The sequence below is a fragment of the Stenella coeruleoalba genome (genome assembly GCF_951394435.1).
Source record: "Stenella coeruleoalba genome assembly, chromosome: 16".
Taxonomy (NCBI): domain Eukaryota; kingdom Metazoa; phylum Chordata; class Mammalia; order Artiodactyla; family Delphinidae; genus Stenella; species Stenella coeruleoalba.
Genome location: NC_137162.1, coordinates 1,938,075 through 1,952,589, shown reverse-complemented (window position 1 = coordinate 1,952,589; position 14,515 = coordinate 1,938,075). Strand labels below are relative to the sequence as shown.

The 14,515-nt window shown below is 41.8% G+C and overlaps 1 protein-coding gene across 1 annotated transcript in view; it reads right to left on the bottom strand.

The window, feature by feature from the left end:
- Positions 1–14,515, bottom strand: part of TCERG1L (transcription elongation regulator 1 like) — a 192,676-nt gene that overhangs the window by 139,471 nt on the left and 38,690 nt on the right. Inside the window, exon 4 of the mRNA XM_079899219.1 lies at positions 13,645–13,830. Coding sequence (XP_079755345.1) covers positions 13,645–13,830 — 186 coding nt within the window. The remainder of the gene's footprint in view (positions 1–13,644; positions 13,831–14,515) is intronic.

Sequence of the window (14,515 nt, the reverse complement as noted above, 5' to 3'; positions counted from 1 at the left end):
CTAGGGCAAATCCTTCCGCACATCTTCCATTCCCCCTAGATAAACTCCACCTTCTCCTTAAAAACTAAGAAATAGGATACAAGACATGCTTTCCCCCCGAAAGTGTTCCTTCTATAACCTGAAATTCCAAGGCTTCAAGGAATAGATGGGAACGAGGCAAAGTGGATTAGCTGAGATCTGCTGGGAGGAAACGAAGAGAGCACCCCACCCCCGCCCCTGTCTGCTCATCCTTCAACCGCTGGCTCCCAGCCCACGTGTGAATGCCCTCCGACGAGACCTCTGACAGTAAACCCTCCGCTCTGCCCACGCTTCCCTCTGCCCGTGCCCGATTCAGGAGCAAGCATGAGAGAAACAGCGTTAGGGATTACGTGGATAAGTGGAATCAGCTGGATTCATCCTTGAATGGACCTGAGGTTCGGGAAACCGCCCGGAGCCGCTGCAGGCTGGGCAGGGACAGGGCGACAGGGCCCTCCAGCGGGTGACTCACAGGCTGGGAAGGGCAGGCGAGTGAACAGACTGCCACGAGCACGAGGCCAATGGGAAGCCCCGGTGTGCACGGGCTCCTGCGGAAGAGCAGCAGCAAGGACTAACTTGGCTGCACACGCTGGCGACACTCTGGAAGAGAAAACCCACTTTCCCATTGAGTCTGGAACTGGTCAAGGGGTTTGTATGTATGTATGTATGTATTTATTTATTTACTTGCCTTTCCTCAGGTTTATTTTTTATTTTTCATTTTATTTTTTTTACAGCATGTTCTCATTAGTTATCCATTTTATACATATTAATGTATATATGTCAATCCCAAAATCCCAGTTCATCCCACCACCCACCCCGCCGTGGCTTTCCCCCCTTGGTGTCCATACGTTTGTTCTCTACATCTGTGTCTCTATTTCTGCCCTGCAAACTGGTTCATCTGTACCATTTTCCTAGGTTCCACATATACGCATTAGTATATGGTATTTGTTTTCCTCCTTCTGACTTACTTCACTCTGTATGATAGTCTCTAGATCCATCCATGTCTCCACAAATGACCCAATTTCGTTTCTTTTTATGGCTGAGTAATATTCCATTGCATATATGTGCCACATCTTCTTTATCCATTCATCTGTCGATGGACACGTAGGTTGCTTCCATGTCCTGGCTATTGTAAATAGAGCTGCAATGAACATTGGGGTGCATGTGTCTTTTTGAATTACGGTTTTCTCTGGGTATATGCCCAGTAGTGGGATTGCTGGATCATACGGTAATTCTAGTTTTAGTTTTCTAAGGAACCTCCATACTGTTCTCCATAGTGGCTGTATCAATTTACATTCCCACCAACAGTGCAAGAGGGTTCCCTTTTCTCCACACCCTCTCCAGTATTTGTTGTTTGTAGATTTTCTGATGATGCCCATTCTAACTGGTGTGAGGCGATACCTCACTGTAGTTTTGATTTGCATTTCTCTAATAGTTAGTGACGTTGAGCAGCTTTTCATGTGCTTCTTGGCCATCTGTATGTCTTCTTTGGAGAAATGTCTATTTAGGTCTTTTGGATTGGGTTGCTTGTTTTTTTAATATTGAGCTGCATGAGCTCTTTATATATTTTGGAGATTAATCCTTTGTCTGTTGATTCATTTGCAAATATTTTCTCCCATTCTGAGGGCTGTCTTTTCATCTTGTTTGTAGTTTCCTTTCCTTTGCAAAAGGTTTTAAGTTTCATTAGGTCCTATTAGTTTATTTTTGTTTTTATTTCCATTACTCTAGGAGGTGGATCAAAAAATATCTTGCTGTGATTCATGTCAAAGAGTGTTCTTCCTATGTTTTCCTCTAAGAGTTTGATAGTGTCCGGTCTTACATTTAGGTCTCGAATCCATTTTGAGTTTATTTTTGTGTATGTTGTTATGGAGTGTTCTAATTTCATTCTTTTACATGTAGCTGTCCAGTTTTCCCAGCACCATTTATTGAAGAGACTGTCTTTTCTCCATTGTATATCCTTGCCTCCTTTGTCATAGGTTAGTTGACCATAGGTATGTGGGTTTATCTCTGGGCTTTCTATCCTGTTCCATTGATCTATATTTCTGTTTTTGTGCCAGCACCATATTGTCTTGATTACTGTAGCTTTGTAGTATAGTCTGAAGACAGGGAGTCTGATTCCTCCAGCTCTGTTTTCTTCCCTCAAGACTACTTTGGCTCTTCAGGGTCTTTTGTGTCTCCATACAAATTTTAAGATTTTTTGTTCTAGTTCTGTAAAAAACACCACTGGTAGTTTGATAGGGATTGCACTGAATCTGTCGATTGCTTGGGGTAGTATAGTCATTTTCACAATATTGATTCTTCCAATCCAAGAACATGGTATATCTCTCCATCTGTTGGTATCATCTTTAATTTCTTTCATCAGTGTCTTATAGTTTTCTGCATAAAAGTCTTTTGTCTCCCTAGGTAGGTTTATTCCTAGGCATTTTATTCTTTTTGTTGAAATGGTAAATGGGAGTGTTTCCTTAATTTCTCTTTCAGATTTTTAATCATAAGTGTATAGGAATGCAAGAGATTTCTGTGCATTAATTTTGTATCCTGCAGCTTTACCAAATTCATTGATTAGCTCTAGTAGTTTTCCGGTGGCATCTTTAGGATTCTTTATGTACACTATCATGTCATCTGCAAACAGTGACAGTTATACTTCTTCTTTTCAAATTTGTATTCCTTTTATCTCTTTTTCTTCTCTGATTGCCGTGGCTAGGACTTCCAAAACTATGTTGAATAACAGTGGTGAGAGTGGACATCCTTGTCTTGTTCCTGATCTTAGAGGAAACGCTTTCAGTTGTTCACCATTGAAATGATGTTTGCTGTGGGTTTGTCATATATGGCCTTTATTATGTTGAGGTAGGTGCCCTCTATGCCCACTTTCTGGAGAGTTTTTTATCATAAATGGGTGTTGAATTTTGTCAAAAGATTTTTCTGCATCTATTGAGATGATCATATGGTTTTTATTCTTCAATTTGTTAATATGGTGTATCACATTGATTGATTTGCATATATTGAAGAATCCTTGCATCCCTGGGATAAATCCCACTTGATCATAGTGTATAATCTTTTTTTTTTTTTTTTTGCAGTACACGGGCCTCTCCCATTGCGGAGCACAGGCTCCAGATGTGCAGGCTCAGCGGCCATGGCACACGGGCCCAGCTGCACCACGGCATGTGGGATCCTCCCAGGCTGGGGCACTAACCCGTGTCCCCTGCATCAGCAGGCAGACTCTCAACCACTGCGCCACTGGGGAAGCCCCAGTGTATGATCCTTGTAGTGTGTTGTTGGATTCTGTGTGCTAATATTTTGTTGAGGATTTTTGCATCTATATTCAACAGTGTTATGGGTCTGTAATTTTCTTTTTTTGTAGAGTCCTTGTCTGGTTTTGGTATCAGAGTGATGGTGGCCTCATAGAATGAGTTTGGGAGTGTTCCTTCCTCTGCAATTGTTTTGAAAGCATTTGAGGAGAATGGGTGTTAGCTCTTCTCTAAATGTTTGAGAGAATTCACCTGTGAAACCATCTGGTCCTGGACTTTTGTTTGTAGGAAGATTTTTAATCACAGTTTCAATTTCATTACTTGTGATTGGTCTGTTCATATTTTCTATTTCTTCCTGGTTCAGTCCTGGAAGGTTAACCTTTCTAAGAATTTGTCCATTTCTTCCAGGTTGTCCATTTTATTGGCACAGAGTTGCTTGGAGTAGTCTCTTAGGATGCTTTGTATTTCTGCGGTGTCCGTTGTGACTTCTCCTTTTTCATTTCTAATTTTATTAATTTGAGTCCTCTCCCTCTTTTTCTTGATGAGTTTGGCTAAAGGTTTATCAATTTTGTTTATCTTCTCAAAGAACCAGCTTTTACTTTTACTGATCTTTGCTATCAATTTCTTTGTTTCTATTTCATTTATCTCTGCTCTGATCTTTATGATTTCTTTCCTTCTACTAACTTTGGATTTTATTTTTTCTTCTTTCTCTAGTTCCTTTAGGTGTAAGGTTAGCTTGTTTATTTGAGATGTTTGTTGTTTCTTGAGGTAGGATTGTATTGCTATAAACTTCCCTCTTAGAACTGCTTTTGCTGCATCTCATAGGTTTTGGATTATCGTGTTTTCAATGTCATTTGTCTCTAGGTATTTTCTGATTTCCTCTTTGATATCTTCAGTGATCTCTTGGTTACTTAGTAACGTATTGTTTAGCCTCCATGTGTTTGTGGTTTTTACGTTTTTTGCCCTGTAAATGATTTCTAATCTCATAGCGTTGTGGTCAGATAAGATGCTTGATACTATTTCAATTTTCTTAAATATACTGAGGCTTGATTTGTGACCCAAGATGTGATATAACTGGAGAAAGTTCCCTGCGCACTTGAGAAGAAAGTGTAAGCTGCTGTTTTTGGATGGAATGTCCTATAAATATCAATTAAATTCTACCTAGTCTATTGTGTCATTTAAAGCTTGTGTCTCCTTATTAATTTTCTGTCTGGATGGTCTGTCCATTGGTGTAAGTGAGGTATTAAAGTCCCTCACTATTATTGTGTTTCTGTTGATTTCCTCTTTTATAGCTGTTAGAAGTTGCCTTATGTATTGAGGTGCTCCTATGTTGGGTGCATATATATTTATAATTGTTGTATCTTCTTCTTGGATTGATCCCTTGGTCATTATGTAGTGTCCTTCCTTGTCTCTTGTAACATTCTTTATTTTAAAGTCTATTTTATCTGATATGAGTATTGCTACTCCAGCTTTCTCTTGATTTCCATTTGCATGGAATATCTTTTCCATCCCCTCACTTTCAGTCTGTATGTGTGCCTAGGCTTGAAGTGGGTCTCTTGTAGACAGCATACATATAGGTCTTGTTTTTGTATCCATTCACCGAGCCTGTGTCTTTTGGTCGGAGCCTTTAATCCATTCATGTTTAAGGTAATTATCAATATGTATGTTCCTACTACCATTTTCTTAATTGTTATGGGCTTGTTTTTGTAGGTCCTTTCCTTCTCTTGTGTTTCCCACTTAGAGAAGTTCCTTTAGCATTTGTTGTAGAGCTGGTTTGGTGGTGCTGAATTCTCTTAGCTTTTGCTTGTCTGTAAAGCTTTTGATTTCTCCATCAAATCTGAATGAGATCCTTGCTAGGTAGAGTAATCTTGGTTGTAGGTTCTTCCCTTTCATGACTTTAAATATGTCATGTCACTCCCTTCTGGCTCGTAGAGTTTCTGCTGAGAAATAAGCTGTTAACCTTATGGGAGTTCCCTTGTATGTCATTTGTCATTTTTTCCCTTGTTGCTTTCAATAATTTTTCTTTGTCTTTAATTTTTGTCACTTTGATTACTATGTGTCTCGGCATGTTTCTCCTTTGGTTTATCCTGCCTGGGCCTCTCTGTGCTTTCTGTACTTGGGTGGTTATCTCCTTTCCCATGTAAGGGAAGTTTTTGACTATAATTTCTTCAAATATTTTCTCGGGTCCTTTCTCTCTCTCTTCTCCTTCTGGGAACCCTATCATGTGAATTTTGTTGTGTTTAATGTTGTCTCAGAAGTCTCTTAGGCTGTCTTCATTTCTTGTCATTCTTTTTTCTTTATTCTGTTTTGCAGCAGTGAATTCCACCATTCTGTCTTCCAGGTCACTTATCCGTTCTTCTGCCTCAGTTATTCGGCTATTGATTCCTTCTAGTGTATTTTTTTTTTAAACATCTTTATTGGAGTATAATTGCTTTACAATGGTGTGTTAGTTTCTGCTTTATAACAAAGTGAATCAGTTATACATACACATATGATCCCATATCTCTCCCCTCTTGCATCTCCCTCCCTCCCACTCTCCCTGTCCCACCTTTCCAGGAGGTCACAAAGCACCGAGCTGATCCCCCAGTGCTATGCGGCTGCTTCCCACTAGCTATCTATTTTACATTTGGTAGTGTATATATGTCCATGCCACTCTCTCACTTCGTCACAGCTTACCCTTCCCCCTCCCCATGACCTCAAGACTATACTCTAGTAGGTCTGTGTCTTTATTCCCGCCTTGCTCCTAGGTTCTTCATGACCATTTTTTTTTTTTTTTTAGATTCCATATATATGTGTTAGCATATGGAATTTGTTTTTCTCTTTCTGACTTACTTCAGTCTGTATGACAGACTCTAGGTCCATCCACCTCACTACAAATAACTCAACTTCGTTTCTTTTTATGGCTGAGTAATATTCCATTGTATATATATGCCACATCTTCTTTATCCATTCATCTGTTGATGTAAACTTAGGTTGCTTCCATATCCCCGCTATTGTAAACAGAGCTGCAATGAACATTTTGGTACATGACTCTTTTGGAATTATGGTTTTCTCCGGGTATATGCCCAGCAGTGGGATTGCTGGGTCGTATGGTAGCTCTATTTTTATTTTTTTAAGGAACCTCCACACTGTTCTCCACAGTGGCTGTATCAATTTACATTCCTACCAACAGTGCAAGAGCGTTCCCTTTTCTCCACACCCACTCCAGCATTTATCGTTTGTAGATTTTTTGATGATGGCCATTCTGACCGTTGTGAGATGATATCTCATTGTAGTTTTGATTTGCATTTCTCTAATGATTAATGATGTTGAGCCTTCTTTCACGTGTTTGCTGGCAATCTGTATATCTTCTTTGGAGAAATGTCTATTTAGGTCTTCTGCCCATTGTTGGACTGGGTTGTTTGTTTTTTTGATATTGAGCTGTATGAGCTGCTTGTAAATTTTGGAGATTAATCCTTTGTCAGTTGCTTCATTTGCAAGTATTTTCTCCCATTCTGAGGGTTCTCTTTTTGTCTTGTTTATGGTTTTCTTTGCTGTGCAAATACACATTCTTTTCAAGTGCACATGGAACATTCTCCAGGATAGATCATATCTTGGGTCACAAATCAAGCCTTGGTAAATTTAAGAATATTGAAATCGTATCAATTATCTTTTCTGACCACAACGCTATGAGACTAGATATTAATTACAGGAAAAAGATCTGTACAAAATACAAACACACGGAGACTAAACTATACACTACTTGATAACCAAGAGATCACTGAAGAAATCAAAGAGGAAATCAAAAAATACCTAGAAACAAATGACAATGAAAATACAACAACCCAAAACCTACGGGATGTAGCAAAAGCAGTTCTAAGAAGGGAGTTTATAGCAATACAATCCTACCTTAAGAAACAAGAAACATCTCGAATAAACAACCTAACCTTACACCTAAAGCCATTAGAGAAAGAAGAATGAAAAAACCCCAAACTTAGCAGAAGGAAAGATTTCAGAAAGATCAGATCAGAAATAAATGAAAAAGAAATGAAGGAAATGATAGCAAAGATCAATAAAACTAAAAGCTGTTTCTTTGAAAAGATAAAGAAAATTGATAAACCATTAGCCAGACTCATCAAGAAAAAAAGGGAGAAGAATAAATCAACAGAATTAGAAATGAAAAAGGAGAAGTAACAACTGACACTGCAGCAATACAAAGGATCGTGAGAGATTACTACAAGCAACTCTATGCCAATAAAATGGGCAACCTGGAAGAAATGGACAAATTCGTAGAAATGCACAACGTTCCGAGACTGAACCAGGAAGAAATAGAAAATATGAACAGACCAGTCACAAGCACTGAAATTGAAACTGTGATTAAGAATCTTCCAACAAACAAAAGTCCAGGACCAGATGGCTTCACATGAGAATTCTATCAAATATTTAGAGAAGAGCTAACACCTATCCTTCTCAAACTCTTCCATAATATAGCAGAGGAAGGAACACTCCCAACCTCATTCTATGAGGCCACCATCACCCTGATACCAAAAGCACACAAAGATGTCACAAAGCAAGAAAACTACAGGCCAATATCACTGATGAACATAGATGAAAAAATCCTCAACACAATACTAGCAAGCAGAATCCAACAGCACATTAAAAGGATCCTACACCATGATCAAGGGGGGTTTATCCCAGGAATGCAAGGATTCTTCAATATACGCAAATCAATCAATGTGATACACCATATTAAAAAATTGAAGGGGAAAAACCATATGATCATCTCAATAGATGCAGAGAAATCTTTCAACAAAATTCAACACCCATTTATGATAAAAACCCTCCAGAAAGTAGGCATAGAGGGAACTTTCCTCAACATAATAAAGGCCATATATGACAAACCCACGGCCAACATCCTCCTCAATGGTGAAAAACTGAAACCATTTCCACTAAGATCAGGAACAAGACAAGGTTGCCCACTCTCACCATTATTATTCAACATAGTTTTGGAAGTTTTAGCCACAGCAATCAGAGAAGAAAAAGAAATAAAAGGAATCTAAATCGGAAAAGAAGAAGTAAAGCTGTTACTGTTTGCAGATGACATGATACTATACATATAGAATCCTAAAGATGCTACCAGAAAACTGCTAATCAATGAACGTGGTAAAGCAGCAGGATACAAAATTAATGCAGAAAAATCTCTTGCATTCCTATACACTAATGATGAAAAATCTGAAAGAGAAATTAAGGAAACACTCCCATTTACCGTTGCAGCAAAAGGAATAAAATACCTAGGACTAAACCTACCTAGGGAGACAAAAGACCTGTATGCAGAAAACTATAAGACACTGATGAAAAAAATTAAAGATGATACAAACAGATGGAGAGATATACCATGTTCTTGGATTGGAAGAACCAACATTGTGAAAATGACTATACTACCCCAAGCAATCGACAGATTCAATACAATCCCTATCAAACTACCACTGGCATTTTTCACAGATCTAGAACAAACAATTTCACAATTTGTATGGAAACACAAAAGACCCCAAATAGCCAAAGCAATCTTGAGAAAGAAAAACAGAGCTGGATGAATCAGGCTCCCAGACTTCAGACTATACTACAAAGCTACAGTAATCAAGACAGTATGGTACTGGCACAAAAACAGAAATATAGATCAATGGAACAGGATAGAAAGCCCAGAGATAAACCCACACACATATGGTCACCTTATCTTTGATAAGGTAGGCAAGAATATACAGTGGAGAAAAGACAGCCTCTTCAATAAGTGGTGCTGGGAGAACTGGACAGCTACATGGAAAAGAATGAAATTAGAACACTACCTATCACCATACACAAAAATAAACTCAAAATGGATTAAATACCTAAATGTAAGGCCAGACACTATGAAACTCTTAGAGGAAAACATAGGCAGAATACTCTATGACCTAATCACAGAAAGATCCTTTTTGAACCATCTCCTAGAGAAATGGAAATAAAAACAAAAATAAACAAATGGGACCTTCTAGTGTATTTTTCATTTCAGTTATTGTATTGTTCACCTCTGTTTATTTGTTCTTTAATTCTTCTGGGTCTCTTTTAAACATTTCTTGCATCTTCTCGATCTTTACCTCCATTCTTTTTCCGAGGTCTTGGATCATTGTCACTATCATTATTCTGAATTCTTTTTTCTGGAAGGTTGCCTATCTCTACTTCATTTAGTTGTTTTTCTGGGGTTTTATCTTGTTCCTTTACCTGGTACATAGCCCTCTGCCTTTACATCTTGTCTATCTTTCTGTGAATGTGGTTTTTGTTCAACAGGCTGCAGGATTGTAGTTCTTCTGCTGTCTGCCCTCTGATGGATGAGGCTATCTAAGAGGGTTGTGCAAGTTTCCTGATGGGAGGGACTGGTGGTGGGTAGAGCTGGCTGTTGCTCTGGTGGGCAGAGCTCAGTAAAACTTTAATCTGCTTGTCTGCTGATGGGTGGGGCTGGGTTCCCTCCCTGTTGGTTGTTTGGCCTGAGGTGACCCAACACTAGAATTTACCCGGGCTCTTTGGTGGAGCTAATGTTGGACTCTGGGAGGGCTCACGCCAAGGAGTACTCCCCAGAATTTGTGCTGCCAGTTTCCTTGTCCTCACGGTGAGACACAGCCACCCCCCACCTCTGCAGGAGACCCTCCAACACTAGCAGGTAGGTCTGGTTCAGTCTCCTATGGGGTCACTGCTCCTTCCCCAGGTCCCGATGCGCACACTACTTTGTGTGTGCCCTCCAAGAGTGGAGTCTCTGTTTCCCTCAGTCCTGTCGAAGTCCTGCAATCAAATCCCGCTAGCCTTCAAAGTCTGATTCTCTAGGAGTTCCTCCTCCCGTTGCCAGACCCCCAGGTTGGGAAGCCTGACGTGGGGCTCAGAACCTTCACTCCAGTGGGTGAACTTCTGTGGCATAAGTGTTCTCCAGTTTGTGAGTCACCCACCCAGCAGTTATGGGATTTGACTTTATTGTGATTGCACCCCTCCTGCCATCTCACTGTGGCTTCTCCTTTGTCTTTGGATGTGGGGTATCTTTCTTGGTGAGTTCCAGTGCCTTCCTGTCAATGATTGTTCAGCAGTTAGCTGTGATTCTGGTGCTCTCGCAAGAGGGAGTGAGAGCACGTCCTTCTACTCCACCATCTTGAACCAATCTCCTTCAAGGGGTTTTTTAAATAGGGTGTCTTACTCGAAATCCTAAACCTTGTTAAAGGCATATGATTCAGCCACTCTCATGGCTGATCTTCTTTCCAGCACAGAGCCTTCTTCCTTTTGGGTCCTACAGTTACTGGACCAGAACTTCTTCATACACCAGTCCTGGTTTCCGCGGTTTAAGTAGACATCTAGAACACGAACTAGGGTTTCTTGATGGAGCCCCTACTAACATTTGGGGCCAGATAATCCTTTAGCACAGGTGCTGTCCTTTGCTGTCAGATGTGTAGCAGGATCCCTGGTCTCTATCCTCTAGATCCCAGTAGCAACCACCAAGTTTCAATGACCAAAAAATGTCTCTGGTCACTGGCGAGTATCTGCTGGGGACAAAACTGCCCCCAGTTGAGAACCATAAAGCTGAACCACATAGGGCTTCTGAGGTTATCTGGCTTTTATCTCCAAGCTTAGGGTGTAAATAAAATAGTCTAACTCATTTATCTAAAATGGGAATTATTATCTTCTGAATAAAAGCAGGATTATTCATCTGTAGATAAATTAAAGTTCATGTGCTTTTATAAAATCAATTTGAATATGGAGCAAACTTCCCAAAGAGGTGCGTTTTTCTGGGCCTATGATATCTCTCTTTCTGTCGATGCCATTCTATCCCCTTGGCCCCCCTCCCTCCACCAGCCGTCCTTTCTCCTATCCCCATCCCTCCTCCACTCCATCTGTTTTCAGGGGGGTTAGGGATTTCTGAGCAGAATACCTGGACCTCCACTGAGAATCAGGACTATCCACTCTTCAGTCTCACTGGCTCACATTCCATAGGGCTACTGACGGGGGTTAAAAAAACCCAGCTCTGATGGACAAACTGTCTGCCCTCAGTCTCCTTCAAGGCTTGGTTTTCAGAAAGTATTCAAGGGAAATTCTGAGAAGGTTTTCATCAGGGACCTAGCCAGTCTCTCTCAAATGCCTTCTTCTAACATCAAGAGGAGAGCCAGGGCTTCCCTGGTGGCGCAGTGGTTGAGAATCTGCCTGCTAATGCAAGGGACACGGGTTCGTGTCCCAGTCCGGGAAGATCCCACATGCCGCGGAGCAACTAGGCCCGTGAGCCACAACTACTGAGCCTGTGCATCTGGAGCCTGTGCTCCGCAACAAGAGAGACCGTGATAGTGAGAGGCCCGCGCACCGCGATGAAGAGTGGCCCCTGATTGCCACAACTAGAGAAAGCCCTCGCACAGAAACGAAGACCCAACACAGCAAAAATTAATTAATTAATAAACTCCTACCCCCAACATCTTCAAAAAAAAAAAAAAGAAAACCACAGTTTTATTCCTTTAAAAAAAAAAAAAAAAAGAGGAGAGCCAGGGCAACACTTCTAGGTAGGTAGGTGGTCCTCCCTGCCAGAGAACCACTTACAGGGGCAGCCCTGGAAGTACCATATCCAACACTGGGATCGGCCAAAGAGCTCAGGGACCACCCACTGGGCTGGGGTCACTCGTCCAGACCCGCAGCCCCAGTTTCAACCCCTGTAGTTTCAGATCAAAGGGACCAACGCCAGCAAGACAAAGGCCATATCAGAAGCACCTGTTAAGTAGGGCCCCTTCATCTTCTGACTGTCCACTTCGGCAGTTTTGTACAAGATAGATCACATGGAGGTTGTCTTTTTCTAACTGAATGCACATTATGGCAGATTTGATTATAGAGCCTTATAAAATGCCAACATGGAAAGACGCCTAATGATTATGTCACTTTATAAATCATATAAGAGACATGAAGAGTGAAGCCGCCCCTGGGGCACACAGGGCTTGGTTTTGGGTTCTTTCTAAGATTAATTTGCTCAGAAAATAGTAAGTCATCCTTAATAAATGCCAGTGGACTGATGGATTTTAAAACCAGAATCTTGACACAGCTGTAAATTATGTTCCACCCAGGAGATTACCCATGTGCTTTATTTATTCTCCCCGTCACACCCTAACTGCATGTTCACTAACACGCTGAAATAGAAATAAGATTTGTTCTTGAGAATACAACATTCTATTACCAACGAATTTATCAGGTCAACATAGAAACACAGAAGCCAAGGTCCAGTGTTGAGAAGACCACACCAGATTTACTAGAAACACGACCAGAAAACCAAAAGCACTCCCCAAACTGGAAAGTAATGAAACCAGGTTAATCTATTTCTACCACGAAAAAAGATTATGTGTCTCACAATCTAAAGATGCTTCTATCACTGATAATCTGGCAATTAATGATATAGTGCTAATATACAATTCTAGGGTTAGCTCTAGTATAGAATTAATATTATGATTCCATAGAATTTCTATCCAGGTCTTACTGTATCATGTGAAAAACTAAAACTCAAGTAATAGTGCTGACTCCCAAGACTCCAGTACTTACTAAAGGTTATTCCAAGTCAATGCTGTTTTTGTGACATTTAAGGACAGACCCAAACATGCACTCACCAGGACAGCTGGGACACGTGGAGTGCTGGTGACAGTTAGCAGATGTGCGCGTACAGCTGAGAACATGTTTGGACAACAGAGTTGCAACCAATCCAGGACCAGGCCTTCCGCATCTCATCCTGCATCTCAGCATCGCTCACAACACCAGAATGTCTGCCAGCCCCGCCTCCGCCCCGCGGACTTAGAATAGTACACCCGCTGAACGGGTGAGCTCCAAACCTTGGTGGCTACCCTGTCTCTTCCTCAGCCACGGGCTTCGGTGGACCTCTGCACCAGTCCCGCCGTGGTGGGGAGGACCCCACTCCATGTGTTCAGAGCAGGCCCAGCTGGCCAGCCCAGGAGGGATGGCTCAGTGAGGGCCCCATGCGAGTCTGAGTTTTGTACTTTTTTGTGTTTTATTAACTCCGATGCTTAACTGTTTTCCATCATGTTGCCTTTGCTTTCTTCCAAGCCCCACACACGAAAATCAGAAATTTCTCAGTCATGTGCATCACTCCCCATGAAGAGTTAGTAAAGGAATGTCTCATTTCTTCAAACAGAAACTTTACACTTTGCTTTATGGCAGAAAATGCCCAGGTTGACTAACACGACCTTGGTCAAGGGAACTGAGGTCCGTTTGCGTGATCTGAGGATGAGCCCTCCCCGACGCCCCCAGCACGCAGGTAACCATGAATCTGGGGGACGGCAGGTCCCCACCTTGGTCTCCATGCTGTGGACTCCGATGCACCCCGAGGCTCTGAGAGACCAGGCTGTGTACTTACCAGAGAAGGGTGTGGTCCGCAGGGGTATTTTGATGGGCGCCAGGGTCAGGAAGTGGCAAGGCTGCACACTGGAGGGGGATGGGCCCCCAAGTCCCTCGGGGTCCACGGACACCATGGTGGCGGTGGCAGTGGTGATGGCAAAGGTGGGGCCGCTGCCGACAGGCTTAAGGCTGTTGTGATGACCACCTGCAGAGGGGGGACAGGGAGGTCAGCACAGGATGCCCGGTGTCCCCTGGAGACGATGCCATTTCATCATGCAACATACGAGCAGCCAGAAAACAAGGCCGTGGTAACCCCCTTTCTTGGAAGCCTGTGCCCTGGGCCACTGTCCCTGAAATAAGTGTGATGAGCTCTTTACCCACCCGAATGTCACCTGTGCACAGAGCTGTGTGTCCTCACAAGGCTCACAGTCACCAGGGGACACTCCTGCCTCAAAGAGAAGCACGTTGCTGCAGCTCACAATACGACGCTCAGTAAACAAAGCTGATTATACAGTCATTTCCATTTCTACACTATACAGTCACTCGGTCAACAAATTTCACTGGGTCAGTTAGATGCCAAGCATGTTCTAGCTCTTAGGGACAGAGTCACACGTCTCTCACTTTAAATCGAAAGGGCACGCTCACTCCCAGATCCTTGAATTTCTTTTTATTTCTGTTTTTCTGTACTTTCCAAACGTCCTATGATGGGCATTTACAGATTTTTAAAATGCAATTTAATTTTTTTATAGAGCAGGTTTAGGGTTACAGAAAAACGGAGCAGAAAGTACAGAGAATTCCCACATATTCCCCCACACCCGGTTTCCCCTCTTATCGCCCTTTTGGGTTGGGTGCTACATTTGTTACCATTAATGGATAAACCAGCACTGATA